General features: G+C 38.2%; 1 protein-coding gene across 1 annotated transcript in view; it reads right to left on the bottom strand.

Annotated features, from left to right (window-relative positions):
• Nucleotides 1–16,078, bottom strand: part of PREX2 (phosphatidylinositol-3,4,5-trisphosphate-dependent Rac exchange factor 2) — a 182,658-nt gene that overhangs the window by 13,356 nt on the left and 153,224 nt on the right. Inside the window, exons 38-39 of the mRNA XM_009995562.1 lie at nucleotides 12,470–12,536; nucleotides 10,304–10,494 (exon numbers count right to left, since the gene is read on the bottom strand). Of these exons, the coding sequence (XP_009993864.1) occupies nucleotides 10,304–10,494; nucleotides 12,470–12,536 (258 nt within the window). The remainder of the gene's footprint in view (nucleotides 1–10,303; nucleotides 10,495–12,469; nucleotides 12,537–16,078) is intronic.

Here is a 16,078-nt window from a genome sequence, read left to right as displayed (position 1 = left end):
TTTAGGGATCTGGGGCTCCTGGGGAGAGTCTGCAGCAGTAAAGACAGAGGCAAAGAAGGCCTTCAGTACCTCTGCCTTCTTTATATCCTCTGTCACCAGGGCACCCACCTCATTCAGCAGTGGGCCTATATTACCTCTAGAGCTAGTTCTATCTACAATGTATTTGAAGAAGCCCTTTCTATTGTCTCTGACCTTACTACCAAGGTTTAGTTCCAAGGAGGCCTTAGCTTTCCTTATTGTGTCCCTACATCCTCTGACACCAGTCCTATATTCCTCCCAAGTGGCCAGCCCCTCCTTCCATGATGCATAGATTCTCTTTTTCCACTTGAGTTTGCCCAGCAGTTCCTTGTTTAACCATGCAGGTCTCCTGGCTCCCTTACTTGATTTCCTACCCATTGGGATGCTCTGATCCTGAGCTTGCAAGAAGTGGTCCTTGAATGTTGACCAAGTATCTTGAGCCCATTGACCATCTAGTACCTTGTCCCATGGGACTTCTCTTAAAAATTGATTGAAGAGGCCAAAGTTGGCCCTGCTGAAGTCCAGGGTTCTGGTTCTGCTAGGTATTTTGTTTCTCCCACACAGGATCATGAACTCCACCATCTCATGATAAATGCAGCCAAGGCTGCCACTGATCATCACCTCTTCAACCAGACCCTCCTTGTTGGTGAGTACAAGATCCAGCAGCGCTCGTCTCCTAGTTGGTTTGTCCACCGTTTGTATCAACAAGTTACAGTTGATGCATTGGAGGAACCTCCAATGCAAATCCAAACACCTCACCTTCAAGACCAGACAGCAAAGGAAGCTTTGTCTCATTGACAATGGGAAAAAGCAGACATATCTGAAAACTAATGCAAAAGGTGTAATCTAAGACAGAAAAAATGGCTGAAAGTCTCTCTGTAGGTATAATAGAGGTTAATGGGCTCAAAGTACAGCTCTCAACCAAGCAGTCACTGAGCCAACTTTTCCATAAATCCCCTCTTCCTGGAACCCAGAAGGCTGAAAGAACAGGAAAGTCATTTTCTGCATGCATGAATCAAAGAACAAAAGAACCTTGAAAACGAAGGTCAGCTTGAAGAATTAGGTGCAAACACTAACCTAGTGGTTGGAAAAGACTGCCAAACTGCTCCCTATCCAAAACCTGATGAAATGGCTGGTGATCATGGACATTACAGGTCCTCTACATTTTGACAATTTGGCCATGATTCAGAATTAAGTTTGCCAAGTGTGTAGATAAAGACAAAGCCAAAGTGAGAAAAGCAAAGACAAAGTAAAACAATGAAGATTTCTTTAATAGACTACTGTGGAGGTAGGCCACAACTACAGTACAATCCTGAAACACAGGCTAAAATTCAAGATCTCAGCCCAAGGCCAAAAAGAATAGTAATTCTAAGGATAATATTTTTAGTGTATCCTCAAAAATTAGTAGTGAAAACACCCAAGATAACAACAGTGATGATGTTAACTATTATCACACCTATTTAATAAAGCATTTTACATTCGAGGAGAACTCCTATGGTAATGCTGGTTATATGCATCCATTGTTTCTTTTTAAAAAACACTCTTTTTCATTATCGTATGTTAAAAAGTATTTAAATAACATCAGTGGTATGACTGTGATTCAATACACTATTTCATTAGAGATCCAATTTAATATCCCTAGACTCTGTGTTTCTTTTAAGGCATGGAAAAGGTCTGATGAATGGCTAAATTAAATAGAAATTACTGGTTATAGCTTTTGTCACACAATTGCTAAATAAGTTACTTTCTAAAACAACAGCACTCAAATAGCTTCATTTTGGTTGAACTGAACCAATGAGATAGCATCCTCTAATAAAACAGGTCGTATAAACTGTCCATGCTGAGCTGACTGACTAGTAAATATGTACTTACTTATTTGGGCTTTCTCCCAGCTCTTCAAATACAGTTTTTTTTAATTACTACATATCCATTATTACAAATCAAACTCCACTGCAAACCAGCTGTGAAAGAAACAAATGCACACACAAAACACCAGATGCTAACATGGAAAAGTCGTAACTAGAAGTATCTCTGCAATAGGGCTACCAAGCACAGAGTGACCAAGCAAACGCAAATCTAAACTAATATAGCTTGCACAATTTTAAGGAACAATATGAAAGCTGGGAATTCCTCACATGGTAAGACTGTTCTGGTGGTCTGAGCAAGGTTCGGTATCAAAATTTGTCAGCAAATATGTGCAATAGATAATAATTGAGCCTTCTCCCCCATTTTGAGAGCTGATAAGCAGATGGTATTAAAGCTTACAAAGCAATTTGGAAGCAGTTCTGACCACTGAAATGGTCAGAACAGATGTAATCAGCCCAGACAAACCAAACAAGGAAAATATTAGGGGAAAAACTTCAGTACTCTCATAACATTCTAAATCCCAAATCCATACATTTTACAGTGTAAACAAAGCAAAATCTGTTCTCACTCCCTCTCTTTTCCTCTCATCCTTTCTTTTATGCCAGAAAAACAAAAGAACCAAATTCATCATCTCAGAATTTATGTCAGTTAGAATCACAAATTCCCTGCCTTGACAGATTACAGCAGCAAGTCAGCACAGACATTTGGCTTTCCCAGCACAACTGAGCTGAAAATTCCTCATTTCACCCATTTGGTTTCCAAGAAACAGAAGGGGCTGCAGCTGCTCCCAGCCCCTGCCTGCTATCCCCAGCCTCCCATCAGTCATGATAGTATTGATGTGAAGTTTAAATACAAACTTACAAATATCTTCTGGATCAGATTATAATGAACAAAAGAAGTTAAATAATTTTCTGTCACCAGTAGTCCTTTTGTTTCTGACTGGATATGATTTTTACTGAAAAGCTGCAAAATCATCTAGACAGACAAATATATGCACTAAAAAACTGAGTTGTAAAAGGGGAAAAAAGACTGAAATTTTCTAAGAAATGGCTTATTTTTTGACAGCTTGTTTAATGTGACCTGAAAGGAAAAATAATTTGAGTTCATGTACAGTACAAACAGCTGCCACTCTGCAAACTGTATATCCATGTTATTAAAGTAAAAAGAACCTAAATAATTCAATTAATTCTCAAGTTTCAATTAGGGTTCCAGTTATCCTACATCCAAAGATGCATCAAAACATCCCTTAGAAAAATGTCCTGAATAGAAAAGATGAGGTGAAACAAATTGATTTAGTAGCCACCACAGTCAGAGATGTCAAAAAGAACTATGTTCTGTCTAAGTGAACAGGAAAAAAATATCAAAAGGATGCATCTATGCTTAGTCTAAACAACATCTAAAGCTTCTACTCAACATGTAATTTAATGCCATTGCTATTATTTTATTTTGCTATTATTTTAATTACTTTGCTTTCCATACCTCATAAGCTAATCATGCCTACATTTGACCACCCTTCAAACCAATTATACTATTAATTCCTTCCAGCTGTCATTTAAATTATTCCTTATAGAGCAGATATTATTTATGCTAGTGGATCCAGCAATTAAACATTCAGTATTGAAGTCACTTTGGGTTAAACTTTTTGGGGATATTTCTCTGTAATTACTAGTGCTGGCAAGGTGATGGGCACTGATTCTGATGAGTAAGTCAAAGAAAACAGGCCACAATAAACCCCAAAAGGAAGGAAGAAGTTCTTCAAGGTTTTAACAAATATGCATTAAAAGTATAGACAGGCCTAACTCCAGACTTTCCCAGAATTTCTAAGCTGTTCTCACTGTGGCAATACGCCTCCATGCAAGTAAAATTGAAGTTTGCATTCCCATATCCTGAAACTTTGCTGAACAGAATTTCAACTTGTATGGAAAGGGAAGCTGGGCCAGCAAATAGGTATCAGAGAGGAAATGAACATGAAGTTTTCACATTAAACTACAATATTGTATTTTACAACTACAAGAAAACTGTACTGGATTTCAGGACTTCGGTTCACTCCCTTCACGAACCTTTGTGGAGCTGAGACATTCCCAGTGTGGAAAGACCACTTATTTAAAATCAGCCTTGGACTTAACTCATGCACTTGAAGTTTAGTCCAAAGTTTATGTTGTTATTTTTCTCAACATATAGAAAGCCATTAAGCTCACATCAAATAGGGAACCGTCATAATGGAATAAATGCAATCAGAAACAGTGCTTCAAAAAGTAACTATCTGTGGAAGCTATTATACCACCACACAGTAATTGGTAGTCCATTGTTAAGGAGATTTTTGCCTTTTATCCATTAAGCATTAGCATACAAGTTTCTTTCACAGGAGGCACCACTACGTAGTTGTGCAAACCTCATAATAAATATATCCCAACTCAGCAGGCACACATCCACCACTCCTCCCCAGGGTAATCAAACACAGCTCTACCAGGTATTTTCAAGCCAATAGATTTCTGCATTGCTGAAGTTGATGGCATGAATTTATCAAGCTAGTAAATCAGTCTTGGGAGGCAAGTTAGACATATTTCAGACCTAACCTTGGTTACTGATGTATTTTGTAGTTTACAAATACAGTTTTAATCAGTTTTATTAAATTCAGTATTAGTAATATTTAATCCTGAAGCATGAAACACGTGGGAGTTAATGATGATTTTTCTGTAGCTTATTTGGAAGATTACTATTATTCAATCTATTTCCAGAAATATAACATGACTATTCTACCTTTTTTAAAACAGCGAGCTTTTCAAATAATAACAAAAAAATAAATAAATGCACTTATTTACACCATACAGCTGCTGTCAGGGTTAAAAACCTGTAAAGAGCATCTTCTCACAAACATTCTTCCTGTAAGATATTGTCACCTTTAATCAGCTGGGAATTTTGCAAGGAGGCACTTCCACCATCGACTATTCTTTGTTGCAAGAACAGTATTGCCACAAGATTCAAAGTATTCCATGCCTTTTGTTTGCTCATTCTCAGTCAGGCTTGACAAACCAAACAAAAAAGTCTGAAGTCAACTGAAAATGCAGCTTCGACCATTATCGCTTGTTCTCTGCAGAAAGTCTTTCACATAAAAGGCTTCTTCACATATAAGCAGGTAAGTCAATCTGCTAGAAAACCGCAGTTTATTCTCTGTCTTCTAATTGTTCAGGTTACTCAATTAAGTCTCTTCCATGTCAAAAATTAAGTAAGTTTTGAAGAAGTTTTTTATTTTAGATTGTTCAAGAGTATCTATTCCATTTTTTTTGTAGTGTAGCAGTTTTTATAAGGAAGAAGCAGGTTCTCCAAAGACCTGAACTGCAGATAAAGCACTAGTGCAGGAACTGAAGCGTGAGAGGACGATTCTACAGAGCACAGTGATCGAGTTGTGTGTCAACACTGCTACTAAAAGTCCATGATGTTAAAAGAAATCCAAATAGAATAAAAGAACACCTTGAAATCCATAGTAGTAACAACTTAGATCCATCTTATCTGTCTCAGTGACTTTTTTTTGTGCACTTCTCTGCATTTTTAGACTGCATTTTAAACTGAATAGTGTCTCAGAATTTAAAACATGCAAGAGAACTCGTAAGTCTATAGCCCTTCACATTGGAGATAACAAAGCAAAAAGGTACCAGATTGCCCACAAACTTCAAATACAGAGAAAAATAAAATTATAATCACTGTAGAAACAATATATTTGTGTTACATGTCTTGTTTATCTTGTATGAAAACAAATTCTCTCATATGTAACAATTACATAACTGTTTTCAACTAGCAGAGAATCAAATACTCTTCTATCCTAAATTATTTTCTGAAAAGTTTACTTATGCCTCTTAAAGTAAGGTGTGTGCAGCAACAGGACAAAGGCCAATGGTCTTGAACTAGAGTAGGATAGATTAAGATTAGACATTAGGAAGAAGTTACTGACAATGAGGATGGTGAAACACTGGAACAGGTTGCCCAGAGAGGTGGCAGAGGTCCTGTCCCTGGAGACATTCAAGGTCAGGCTTGATGAGGATCTGAGGAACCTGATCTAGTTAAAGAGGACCCTGCACACTGCAGGACCTTAAAAGTTCTCTTCCAACCCAACGCATTCTACAATCCTATGATTAGTTTTTCGGCCTGTGCTGTGACCTGACTCCTGAAAGCAGTCTCATCAATCCCAGAAAGACTTCTTACTAAGGAGCTAATAGCCAGCCTAAATGCAGCTGCCAAACTTAAAGGAGACTCTTTTTTTTTTTTTGTAGCACACAGTCATTTTGCTCAGAAATTCCTACCAAAAAAAAATCTAATATAATCTAAAAGGAAGAGACTTACAAGAGAATGTCTACAATATCAATTCGGAGTCCCTGTTTTTCACCTTGTTTCCTTTGATTCACAGAAAGGCAGCTGGCTGTGATGGACAGCTTATGGCATTACTCTGCTTTGCTATGTGGAAGATGGAGCAGGTTTACCTGGGTTGCAGGAGATATGCCAGCTACAGGAGACAGCATAATCAACCCTTGGCAAAACCTGCCTCATCATTCAGCCTAGCGTCTGCCAGCCAGAACCCTGCTGCTTGAAGGATGGTAACACTAAGGAGAGACTTTCTTGAGGGGAAATTAAAATTCAGAAAAGAAAATAAGAAAGTGACTTTCCTGGGGTTCATCAAGATTATAAAGGACTTTTTTTTGTCCCAACCCTCCAGGAAATGCAAAATTTTAAATAAACTTGGGATTTGTTTCATTTGGATGCTTTAAATTATTCCTTTCAGCCTGTAAGGCCTTATGGTCGCTGAACAGACTTCTGCAGCTGCTGCACCTAATTTCATTTTGGCATGGGAAGAGGCTAGGACATGCCTGTGCAGTGCAGTCTCACTCTTCTCCCTCCAACAGGAGCTAACATCATGATTCAATAAAATTTAAAAGTGCCTTTCATCACCTGCATTTGTACCAAGTGATTACAGCTTCAAACATAACAAAAAGCAATAAAGAAAGCAGAGCATTGTTTACAGGCTGCCAGCTGACGGGCAAGCAGAAATATAATTATGGATTATAAAAAATGGAAAATGGAAATGCAAACTATTGATTTCTTGGATTTAGAGCTCTGTTCCTGATGTTGATCAGCAAAGCATGTTCATTTATGATCATCCAAGGTGAGTTTGTAGTATTCACATGTAACATAGGACAGTGAAGGTTAAAGGGACTTATTTTTCCCCCATCCTTGTTCTTCTGTTGATTGAAATAAATTTGAAAAGAACTGCTGTCTGAAATAGATATAGGATTTCAGGCTCTAATGTAAATTGGTAAACATATTGTCATAATAAAAATCAAAGCAAAGCAATCACCAGCAATTCAAAATCCCCAGTATTATCTTGGATAAAGGGATGAAAATATGAACGCTGTCAAGCTGTTTTGGCCTACTGCAGTGTAAAAAGCAATTTCATATGGATCACAGAGAAGTCAGAAACCAAGACACCGCTGATCCAGAGATCAGCAATCATTGTCAGAGCAGACAAAGCTGCTGTTTCATAATTCTTGGCCTCTTCTACATTGGACTGCCACGCAGCCTCCCCCTCTGAAGTCATCTGAGATTTGTTTCTGGTTAGAAGGAGGGGTGGCAGAACCCCTATTCTGCCATCCCCTGTCAATCCATGACACCTAAGTTGAGAAAATACAGAAAGGGCTCTCCAGTCATTTCAGTGAAAGAGAGATTAATTGAGTGAGGGAAGGTTAATATATATTTTGTTTCAAGTCTATTAAATATATCTGAATTCTGACAGTTTAATGGTGTGCGAGTTCCCACTCCCCATGAACAAAAGAAAGATGCTGACCAGCAGAGCACTCTGTACCCTTCCACAGACTCTCAGATATTCTCTCCCATTGCAGACCAATAATAGAAATTAGGCTAAAATGAGGGGTTTTTAAAAGAAAGCATACAGGAACCTTGCTCTGAATTGATTATTCTTCACATCTGAGAAGTTAAGAATATACTTTCAAAGCTTAACTTGCAAGGAGAATTAAAATCTTTCCCCCATCTACTTGCCTAGTAGCATCTGTAGATAATACCAGTTTTGAACTCATTTAATAACCGTAGCATAGTGTTAAAAAACAGTTGTGAGTCCTTACTCTAGGCCTACAAAAAATGGATTTCTGCAACTGATTGCAATCAAGCACTTCACAGCATCTAGTTTCCAAGAATACAAAAGGCTCAATACACTGCTGAAAACAACCAGAGAGAAATATCCTCTCTACTGAAAATCAGCAGCTTGAACTGTAAAGAACTAACTTAAAACTTAAAGAGTGGTTGTTTTTTTTGGTTTTAGGGTTTTTTCTGTTTTTTGGGGGGGTTTTTTGTGCATTCTTCCCACTTCTCTACCCCTCACAGGATTTCTTGGTGCTGCAAGACAGTTTCACTCTGCAAAGCAGTAAGGGAAGTAGGTTCATAAAAACAGCAGATTTTAGCAGTAGAAATGTCAAGAACAAATTTCACCCAGCAAGCCCACTAGCTGGAGACAAAACAAGCTTTCTGTCTGGGCAAAAGCAACTTCAGAATGCCAAAATGCAGAGCTACCTAGTGCTGGACTGTAGAGATATGGCCTAGGGAGACCAGAAAGAAAAAAAAGCACAGAAAGTGACTTTATAAATTGTAAGGAAAAGCTTCTTCATTCACCAAGTTTGTGTGCACAATAGTAACTTTAGGAAACTGTTGTTAAAAAAAAAAACCTCCTCAACTTTTACTTGAAAGAACAATAGCAGAAGAATCCCTTCTAGTTTTCGAAATACATGAGTCCCCTTCAGAACTTTCGGAAATTGAAGGCAAAACTCTTTGAGCACCTATGAAATCCCAAGTAATGCATTCCTTTTTCCTGCAAGGCCTATCTTTAAGTGTCTCTGATAATGCCAAGAATTGATGTTTCTTTCTCTGAACAGATGGCAGCTGCAAAGGCAGTATTAGTGCACAAGTGAAGTAACTGTAACTTGCATAAAAGCTCAAATGGACTTGATGTAAAGCAGAACTAGTCATGCTTTACAAAAACATTTTGCACCTTTAGGTAAATAAGTGATCTTGAATCCTTTAACATCTAGATGGAAAACCACACAACACCTTTAAACCCCATTCCCATTGCTCATACTACAGTAATAGTAACGGAAATGGAATGTGGTTTTTTCTAACATTTTGTAGTTTTTAAAGATACTTAAATAGACATTTAATGGTTAATACCTGTGAATTAGCCCTAACTTTGAGCAGAAATTTTAAGAATAATTTATTTTCATCTAAGAACAGTTCACGTTCAGAATAAAGCATACCACCTCCTAAAAATGTGAATAATTTGTAGCCCCTGCAATGTAGGGTAATCGTTTATTTGGCCTATTAAATTTGCCCTGACTTTATTTTTAAACTATAAGAATTTCTAGCACAAATATACTGGCAAATTCAGAACTTAATCCATTAAATCATAATGAAACTCAGAGGTGGTCTTTTCCAGTTTTCTTTAAAAAAAAAAAAAAAAAAGGCAGAACTAAGTCCAAAGTCTTTTCTGATCACATAAGACATGAAACTGAAACCACAATAAAGAGCTTGAGAAAGGAGGTATAGCTTCATGGTCTTCTGAAATGACAACTTCATGTCAGTCCATGCTATACAGTATTTCCATCTTCATCTGAGATAGTGACTGGTGTTTAAATAATACACCTTTTTCTGTTACTACATAAAATCAAGTACAATATACAGCATGCTATATAAACTTTTATCACTGACAGAGAGTAAAAGTCTCTGTTGCAACCTCTGTTAAAAAATGGCAAGCACTGTTTTATACAACTTAATTGTGTTGGCTTTACATGGCGCTTTTCCTGGTTTTCATGCTCGATAATCTGCATTACAGCTATGTTGCTTTTTTTTTCTCCCCAAAGCTCTTTTAAAGAAAGGGCATTACTCAAAACAAGGAGAAAGTAATGCTCATTCTAATATAATATACTGGCAACGAAGTCTTCTAAAATAAGGGTTTTCATACCTCTTCTGTTTTGTTTTTTTCCTTGAAATAACCTCTACTCCAATTCCCCCTAGCTTATAAAGCAAATACAAATTTCAGCATTTATTGCCTGCATTAACAGTTTAATATAGTATGTGTTACTCCCCTAGGAAACCCTCCTTTTTCGACTTTATTAATAAAGTTTTCTGCCTTTTTCTGACTCGAATGAGAAACCACCCATTACAACTGCACCAAACAAAACCATATTGCTCGTTTCTGTCAAACACTGCAAATGCAGTTTGACAATTTCACCTCAAATCTTTCAAGTGTTTAGTCTAGGATGTTAGATATTTAGCGCAAGACCTCTCTTTAACTAAAAGGCAGAAGTCTCCAACCTGCAATGACTGAATGACTGACTGAAACAAAGGGAGGAAAAGTAACTCATACCGGTGAACTCCACTGTTGCACATAATGATGTGACAAGCCCCAAGCCTGCTACAGAGTTCGGAAGACACGGAGAGCAGCCCAACGCCGGAAGCGCTGCAGGCAGTGTAGGCGCAGGCTGCGGTGCGCTTGGAGCGGATGAAGGACCCTATCAGTCGGTAAAGTTCATCCAAACAGTTGAGAGGCCTCATCAGCTGCAAGAGAGGAAGAGAGAGAGAAATTTAAATATTTGCTACTGAGAGTATAGGAAATACTCTTTTAGAGCAGGTCATCAGTGATGCAGACGGAACAGCAGGGCTGGTTGAGAAAGCCAAAGCCAAACTCCGTAACATAAATGCAGAGCACGTAGTTGTCTGCTACGTGACCTATGACAACTTTCTCAAACTTTTAACTTCTTACTGTCACTCCCCATCCTGCCTACAGAAGTGTTTTGCGCTTCAATAGACTGAATAGACCCATCAGTGCCATGCCCATTAATGGTTCCGGTAAGAAGAGAAGGCATGAAGAGGCAACCTACAACCGTATATACACCCAGGAGGGATGCCAAGACTGGTTCATTGACTTGCAGAAAAAATCAGCTTACAATTAAGACAACACTGTCCTTTATTTATGCAAATGTCTAGTTCCTAATCCTGACTAACAACATGGAAAATTAAAAATTAATAGAAGTGACCAAAACATACTACAAAACAAGAACAGTTAATTTTGTAGTGTGACTTAAAATAACCTCATAGTTACCGCATGGAAAATAAATTATCCACCTAGTGAAGAAGGAAGCTTTGAGCTGAAGGCTGCTCTCAGAAAAGGAACCTCCAGTCTAGCAGTTAAAAACATCTCATGGTGCTTTGGGTAAAGCTGTTCATAAGACAGTTTTGCAGACTGCTTAATTCCAAATTTTCTATTTTCTTTATTCAAAAACCATTTCCAAGATTTCAAGAAACAGCCCTGCTACTCAAAGAATGAATCTCCTGAAAGCAGATTGATTCTCTAAAGACAATTTTACCCGATTAGGGAAATGGCAGCCTCACTTGCTCCTATATGAAAAATACTTCATTGGAAAGCACTGAGGTCAAGTAAATAAATTCTAACACTCAGCACTCATGCATTTAAATTTATTTTAGCTAGTGTCATTTACTAATGCAGAGCTATGGAGAACAGAGCAAAAGGCACAGCCACAAACACATCCTGCACTCACTCTTAGCTTGCTCCAATTACAAAACAAATGCAGCAGCTTAATCGACATTCCTTGGGCAGACCTGTATTATGAGGTGTTTTATCCTGCCCTGGAACTCTTACTGAAATAGACTGGGGACAGGTTTAGGGGTAACAAGCACTCCACATATAGCTAAATGTCTCCTGCTGCACATCTGACTGCTTAGAAAGTGATGTAGCTTACTCACCAGGGAAGGAGAGGCACAGGCAAATATCCTTCTCCCATCCCATACAACCCAGCATGGGTCCAACAAGCAGTAACTATCAGTATGTTAACACCCATGCTGGGTGATACTGACACAAAATTGTAGTGTCATATAGCTCAGCTGATGGTCTCTGTATTTCTCAAGCCACAGTAGCTCAAATCACTTTTGAAGTCCTTGTAGGCTGACCCGAGGAACTTCTTTTTCCCTCTATTGGGCTGCAATATGAACATTAACTCTTCAACAGGAAAGAGCATTAAAGGATTTTTCATAGCCCCTAGGATCTCCCCATCACAGAGGTTTAAAGAAGGCATTTGAAGAAAGCCTAAATGAAGAGGGTCAAAAGAAAGCCTTCTGAGCAGGATGCTGAAGGGAAGCATCGCGAGGAGTGTTTCCAGTTCCAAGTACAAGGAATTTCTGCCTGCACCTGCTTTCTCCTCACCATACCCTTCCATCTCCCTCATACTCCTCGAGCAACTGCATTTCTCTGAAAGCACCTACAAAATGGAAAGCTATGGTTTCTTTTCCCAAATACATCAATGCTCTCCAGCCACACCTTTTGATACCTAACACTAAAATGCAGGTGAGGCAAAATGCTGCAAGAGAGCTTCTTCTTGCACTGACACCCCCCTGCCTCATCCCAGCTTTAAATAATTCAGTTCTTTGCTGGAATTAAGAAAGCTTTAGGAAAGGATTACCATAACACAGTGTGTAACGTGCAAAGTTTAATTAAGCACTTAACATTTTTATTTACCTTATCTATATAAGCTGCTTTAGATGTTGAATTTGGAGGCAAGTTTGACTTGTCCAGGTAGAATGCCCTGAAAGAACAAACAGAAAATTGTTTAAATTCCTGAACAAAATATTTGTGTAAGTGACTATTCTTAGATACCATTCTAAGGGTGGAATTTTTTATATTTTTTTAAATTTTATGTTAGAGAGGATCAAGGAATAATACATAAGTAAATAGGCACCACTGCTCTTTCTTTCACTGTAATAATGAACATATTTTGTTCTGGAGAAAAAAGCTGTCCCTTGGCCTTTTGACAGTGCAGGGCAAAATTTTAATGTCTAGTTGGTAGAAAAACTGGATCACAAGGTGAACTTCACCAGAGTTATGCATGAAAAGGTTTGTGGCAACTCTCTAGATTTTAATAGTGACTTAGGGAAACTTGGCATATAAACAGTGTCTGAGCCTCACGCCCTACAAACTTTTTTATATTAGCTGTATGTAACTGCAACAATAGAAAATCAGGATCCCAAACATGAAACACAGTACTATACACAAGCTCACAATACAAAAAGATAGAAAAAAGCAGAAACCCTACTAGGGGCAAATATACATCATACAAGCAAAATGTTCCTGCCTTTCTGTGCTAATAAAAAACAAACTGCCTTTCTTTACGATTTCTGCACAGTTCTTTGAAAATTAATTACTGCATGAAAGGAAAAGCCACAGACAACTGTAGTTTACCTGCAGAACACAAATGTGACAGAGAAAGCATAGTTACTGCATCAGGTTTAGCTACTGGGTACTAAAGCTCATCAACCCTCCTTCTCCCAGTTCCTTCTATAATCTTTTACTTACGAATTAATAGTACCAGGCAACATTTCTATAAAATGGACAAATGCAACATGCACTGTTTTAAAAAAACAAGCTTGGCTAATTTCTATGTGGCACAAAGGAGGCTGACATTTCGAAGAGAGGGCTTCCATGCTATCCTTCTTCTCCTAAGACAGGAAAACTTCTCTTATTCCACACCAGAAAGGAAAAGTTTTAGCAAAGAGCACATATGAGCTCATCTCCTGTCTCCTGCAACTCATGTACTCTAGAGGATTTTTTTTCTTCTGACTTTATAAGCAAATTAATTGTTTAGCACAGATGAGCTATCATTAAACATCTCATAGGCAGAGGAAATACCTAACATACTTTGTGATAAGATCACAGTTTCCCTGACTCTGCAGCATTACTTAAAATAAAAATGTCCCTGACTATGGCAGGGGGGTTGGACCAGATGATCTTTAAAGGTCCCTTCCAACCTAAACCATTCTGTGATTTTCTGATCACAAAACTCATTCTGCTGGTTGAAAAGCTCCTAAAACCTGCTGGGGCAGCTGAAAATAGAAACACCTGGTAGGCTTCCCTGCCTGGATGAGGCATCCAGTGAGAACCAGGCGACTGCTACCACTGCAGTAATTCTGGCCAAGGTTAAAACAAAACAAAAGAAGAAAAACCCCACTGAACTATGGAACTTGTATGGGGAAAAAAAAATAGATTATTCCATGGAAACCTCAAGGTATCACTGTGATCCAGCTCCACTGCCTGTGCACAAGAAGCAGGCCTGACTAAAGGTCACAGCTGAGCCATGAGGCTGGAACTATGGAGCGCAGTAACTATGTATCAGTTGCAATAAAATATGAAAACAAAAACGGAAAAGAATGCATCTTTCCATCCTAACTCTCAAGTGACAGGATCTCCTGGATCCTCCAGTCATGAAAACACTGATACATGTAACATACATGGATAAAAATCACTCCCTCCTCTCCTTTCTTACGGTTTTATACCCAGGAGAAAAGTTATTTGCATTGTAACATACTGTCAGGGCAGAGGTGCAGACTGCAGGTTGGAATACTGTTTTATTCTTCAATAATCTGGAATAACTGAGCTGATGAAATCCTGCCACCTTTAGTTTTAGCAGATTTTGCTTCTAATAGCTTTGCAGTTTTGAAAAGTATCGTCCAAATTTGAGTTAATCCCCTCACAAAGCACAGCAAAGCTAATCTAGTTCTGTTATTCCATTAAGCCTGTTGCATGATCCAGAATGTACTCTGTGTCAAAGGAAGCTGGAGACTATTGGAAAGAAAAGAGGCTCGCAGAGAAAATCACTCATAAATCACTATGAGTGGCTACAGCACATAAAAGCTACCTCAGCAGCAGCAGACCAACCTTTTCCTTTGTTAGTGAAGCTAAAAAGCAAAGCATCACCCTGATATCCACTGAACATTATCAGGCTGAAAGCCTACACTGTTTTTTTCCTGCCATGCCACAGGAAAATGTTTTGTTCGGAGTCTGTTCTGCACTCCCATTCTCCTTGGACTGCTATTTCCGCAAATTCAGCTGTATGAAATGAAACCAGAAACCAAATATAGAACAGTACACAAATTAATGGGAGTACACGGATAACAATCAACTCAGGGTACGAAACGAAGCAATACGGACACTAGAATGGGACATACAATTATAGGAATTACTGCATTAATCCAGTAAATTATTCATTAACCTAAAGTACAAACAGAAATCAACCGTATACAACATTAATTTGAAATATAGAAATATCCTGTTAGAAATTAAACTATTCTCCCCCCCAATCAGGTAACACTCACAGATGTTTCTCAAGTGCTTTATTTTCATTGCTTTTCATAAAAACTGTCTTCAGTATTTTCAGGACATGACAAACTGTGGACAGCATATAAATTTCCAAAGCACTTCACTTAATTACTAAATGCTTGTTAAGGTCCTTAATCATATTTTATGGGAAAAGTTAATGGCAATCTTGGCATGGCTCCCAATTTGGACAGTGTTTTCTAATCCATTTGAAATGAGCAAGAATGAAATCACAGTTCTTTGTCTGCAGATGTGAAGCTGGTTTTGCTTGTGAAAGCTCTACAATTTCTCTAGCTGTAGCAAAAAGACCCTTCCTTTATAAAAGGCAGAAAAACCAATAGGCATTAAAACTACATGTGATTATTGCTGTGTTCTGCTTTTGTAAGATATCCCCAATGTAAAAATGTAAAATAATGGCACAATTCTCTCATGGAAAACTTACACTGGGATGAGGTAACAAACATCTTAAGGTTCAAAACCAAAAATCTATCACAAGATAAATGCTTCCCCAAGATGTTTTCCCAGAAGTTGAATACAAAGGAGATGCAGAAGCATTGATGTTTTCTTAATGCAGAATTTTACAGGGTACACTCCAAAATTGGCCTTGACATGTAAAATCCTGAAAATTTGAAACACTGAAAATTGAACCCTAAGGAGGCTCCAAACCTGTAGCCAGACAAATTTCTGAGTACCTTTGTACATGCAAATAATTCAAGCAAACCCAAGTTTCTAGTCTTACTCTGTTTGTTGTTCCAGGAAACCCTTAGCATTATCCTAGATGTTGATAATGTCTTTTCAAAATACAAGGATAGTAAAGAAGTGACTGGAGTGGGGGGGGGGGGGGGGGAGGGGATTGGGTTATGGCAAAAAACAAAGGAAAGAAACTGTGACAGTATCTAGCACAAACTCTTTGAGAAACTTCTTGAAGCAGTAATGGAGCCACTGAAGAAAAGCTACTTCTCAAGCAATGCATAATAG

Source organism: Chaetura pelagica, unplaced genomic scaffold (assembly GCF_000747805.2).
Source record: "Chaetura pelagica isolate M959 unplaced genomic scaffold, ChaPel_1.0 scaffold83, whole genome shotgun sequence".
In the NCBI taxonomy this organism is placed as follows: domain Eukaryota; kingdom Metazoa; phylum Chordata; class Aves; order Apodiformes; family Apodidae; genus Chaetura; species Chaetura pelagica.
The sequence above is the reverse complement of the archived record's forward strand: the minus strand, read 5'-3'. Positions and strand labels throughout refer to the sequence as shown.